The sequence below is a fragment of the Austrofundulus limnaeus genome, unplaced genomic scaffold (assembly GCF_001266775.1).
Source record: "Austrofundulus limnaeus strain Quisiro unplaced genomic scaffold, Austrofundulus_limnaeus-1.0 Scaffold201, whole genome shotgun sequence".
NCBI classification, from domain to species: Eukaryota; Metazoa; Chordata; class Actinopteri; order Cyprinodontiformes; family Rivulidae; genus Austrofundulus; species Austrofundulus limnaeus.
This window is the reverse complement of record NW_013952603.1, coordinates 507671-510788: the sequence shown is the minus strand read 5'-3', so window position 1 is coordinate 510788 and position 3118 is coordinate 507671. Positions and strand designations below refer to the sequence as shown.

Sequence of the window (3118 nt, the reverse complement as noted above, 5' to 3'; positions counted from 1 at the left end):
GAACATGTGTTTGTGTTTGTCTGACCTGGTGAACACGTCGGGGTAGTGGGTCTTCTGGAAGGCCCTCTCCAGCTCCTCCAGCTGGTAGCTGGTGAAGGTGGTCCTGTACCTCCGCTGCTTCCGCTTCAGCATCCCTTCCTCCGAGTCGCTGCCCGCCGACAGACACACGCTGTCCTCCCCGTCCCTCACGTCCCCGTCCCCGGCGTGCAGGCTCTCCCGCTCCTCGTCCTTGCTCGGGGACAGCGCGGCCGCGTCCCCGCAGCTCCCCTCCTCCTTCCCGGCGTCCTCCTCCTCGAACTTGAGCGGCCCCAGCTCCACCAGGCCGAGGCCGCCGTCCTCCGAGGCCTCCGCGGGGCTCCGCTCGCCCTCTCCCCGGCTCAGGGAGGCGTTCTCCCGGTAGGACTTGCTGCGGCTGATGCTCACCTGCGGCGCCTGGGTGATCTTGAGGCCGTCGGCCGCTTGCTCCAGGAGGAGCCGCTCCCTCTCCAGCTTCTCCGCCTGCTCGTGGAGGTACTTTCCCCCCGGTCCGTAGAGCCGGCGCAGCTTGGGGGGCAGGTGCATGTCAGCGCCCAGGGAGAGGGGCTCCTTCGTTAACCCTGGAGTGAATTATTAAAAAAAAATACAGCAGTTATTATTTATTAAACGAGCAGTTAAATAAACTTTAAATTATAAGAATTTAAGCAGTTTTTTTTTTTAAATTCTCTAAAGTAGCTGGGATCGAACCCGCGACCTTCTGATTTAAGTGCAGCTGCCGCTCTGAAACGGTTCAATCCCCGCCGTGACTCCTCAGCTGGGCCGTGAGGAAACTCACCCTCAGCCGGCTTGTCGAGCTCCGCTCTGCCGGACAGCGCCGTCAGACTTTGCGGGCCGAGCAGGCGGACCTTACAGGGGCTCCGGCGGCCCAGAATGCTGTCGATGCAGTAGGAGGAGAGCAGCGTCGGGGACTTGCTGCTCTTCCTGTCGTGGAGCTCTTCCTCAAACTGACCGCTCATGTCGGATATATATATTTTTAAAATTATGATTTTATTTTTCACTCTCTCCCACTTCTTCCCACTTTTTTYCCTCTCTCCCCCCCTTGGACTCCTGTTCCTCCGGCGTGTCGCTGCCCCTCTCTCAGCTGATGACAGACAGCCGGTTCGAGCGTCTCGCGCCGCGCCTCTCCGCACCGCGCGCTCCTTCAGCACGCGTGTGTTCTGTTCCCGCGCGCCTGATTGGCTCGTGAATGTGTGTGTATGTGAAGAAGAGATGGAGAGAGAGAGGAGGGGGAACAGCGCGAGGCTGCTTTATATGTTTTACGATTAAAGTTAATTTGAGAGGAGAGGCGATAAAACCCGACATGGAGTTTTCTTTTTCACTTATTTCCTCTCTCTGGAACGAACTTTCAGGCGATAAAAACATCATTTTCTTCACACAAATCATCTCAATTAAGATAAAATTGTTGCAAATAATTTGTAACGTGTAAATAATAAACATAATCAAATTCCACTGGGCTATTACTGAAAATTAAAAACATTAATAAACTAAATATCTGCCAATGTTAGAGTTTTTTTTTTTTTTGAGTTGGTTTGAGATGCCAAAAACTAAAGAACAGGGGGAAAAAGTTGTAAAATTAATAAATATGCAGTAAAACTTTAAAAAATATTAAAACAAACCAAATTAAACCTGCTAGAAAACTTTATAATTTTACTTTCTCCTTTTTTTTGTTTTAATAAAACATGAAATGGTTATTTTTGAAAGGTCAGCAAATACTATTATTCTTTATTTAAAATCCCTGACTTTAAACAACCTGAATTTAAAAAAAAAATGGGATGTTGTGTAATAAAAACAATGTTTGTAGATTATTAAAGGAGCTGAATATTAGAGGTGAAAGGGAGCAGCAGTTGTTTGTGTGTTTGTTGTTTTCATGATTGTTTTGMGTCGCTCAGAGGTCCTGGACTGCAGACCTGCAGTCCAGGACCCGGTCTTGTCTTCTGCATCAGGTTTAATGTCCTGCTGAGACCGACGGCAGCTTGTTTTCCACATCAGCACTAATGTACCCCCATACCATCAGAGAGGCAGGCCTTTCAGCTGATGGTCCCTCTCCGTCTTTAATATGGAAGGTGTGTCTGAACGGTTTTTAAATTCTGTTTCAGTCCATTTTAAACGAGGTTTGAAAGGAAAGACGGCAGCTTTTCTAAGCTTTTGTTACTTATTTGCGCGATAGAGCTTTAACCAGAATTTGTTGATGAGTTTGTAAACTGTGTTTATTTTTGAAAGTGTTTCTGATCCCAATGCAGTGATGTAAAATCATCTTTTTTAAATATAATTAACCAAATTTGTTGCAAAATTCCCCTTTAGCTGTTGTTTATAGAAGGTCTGCTTAAATTCAAAATAACATTTTTTTCCCCCAAAAAATATCTTGGATTAAACAAGTTTACTGTGTTTCACTGTGATTAAATAAAAAAAAGGATTTGCAAATGATTGCATTCTGTTTTTTTACAACTTTTTAAAAATTGGTTTTGTGGCGTGATATTCTCAAACAAAAACATTACAAAAAAATCCAATTACAGATTTTAAACCATATATTATTATCCCACCAAACAAATGCTTCTATGGGAAAAAATGAATATAATGATGTTTACTGCAAACAACCAAGGAGGAAAACAATTATAAATATGTTCTTAAATTAAACAGTTGTGACTGRCTGCCATGCATTTGTTTACAGGGACAGTTGAAATAACTGAAAATAGGTAAATAATAATAAATAAATAAATAAATTCTTAAAAACTGTGACCACAGAAGAGTCGTTTCATTTGAGATCGACACTTTTGATGCGATCAGATCTGCTGTGTAAAATTTGGTGTTTGGCAGATTCAGTTGTGTTTTGTTTACGTTGAGTGCCTACCCGCGTTCCAGAACTGCATCAAACTGCACCAGTTATCAGTAAATCCATTTTTATGTTGGTTTTTTTTTATTTTTTGTCAACTGATGCACAGTTTAATGTATTTACAGACATTAAATAGGTTTTGTTCAGGCTGCAGAGCAGAGTTCAGCACCACCTGCATCTATCTATCTATCTATCTATCTATCTATCTATCTATCTATCTATCTATCTATCTATCTATCTATCTATCTATCT

At 43.4% G+C, this 3118-nt stretch overlaps 1 protein-coding gene across 1 annotated transcript in view; it reads right to left on the bottom strand.

The window, feature by feature from the left end:
• Positions 1-1229, bottom strand: part of arxa (aristaless related homeobox a) — a 7666-nt gene extending 6437 nt beyond the window's left edge. The window contains exons 1-2 of the mRNA XM_014018768.1: positions 812-1229; positions 5-596 (exon numbers count right to left, since the gene is read on the bottom strand). Of these exons, the coding sequence (XP_013874222.1) occupies positions 5-596; positions 812-992 (773 nt within the window). The 5' untranslated portion in view covers positions 993-1229. The remainder of the gene's footprint in view (positions 1-4; positions 597-811) is intronic.
• Between the last annotated feature and the right edge of the window lie 1889 nt (positions 1230-3118).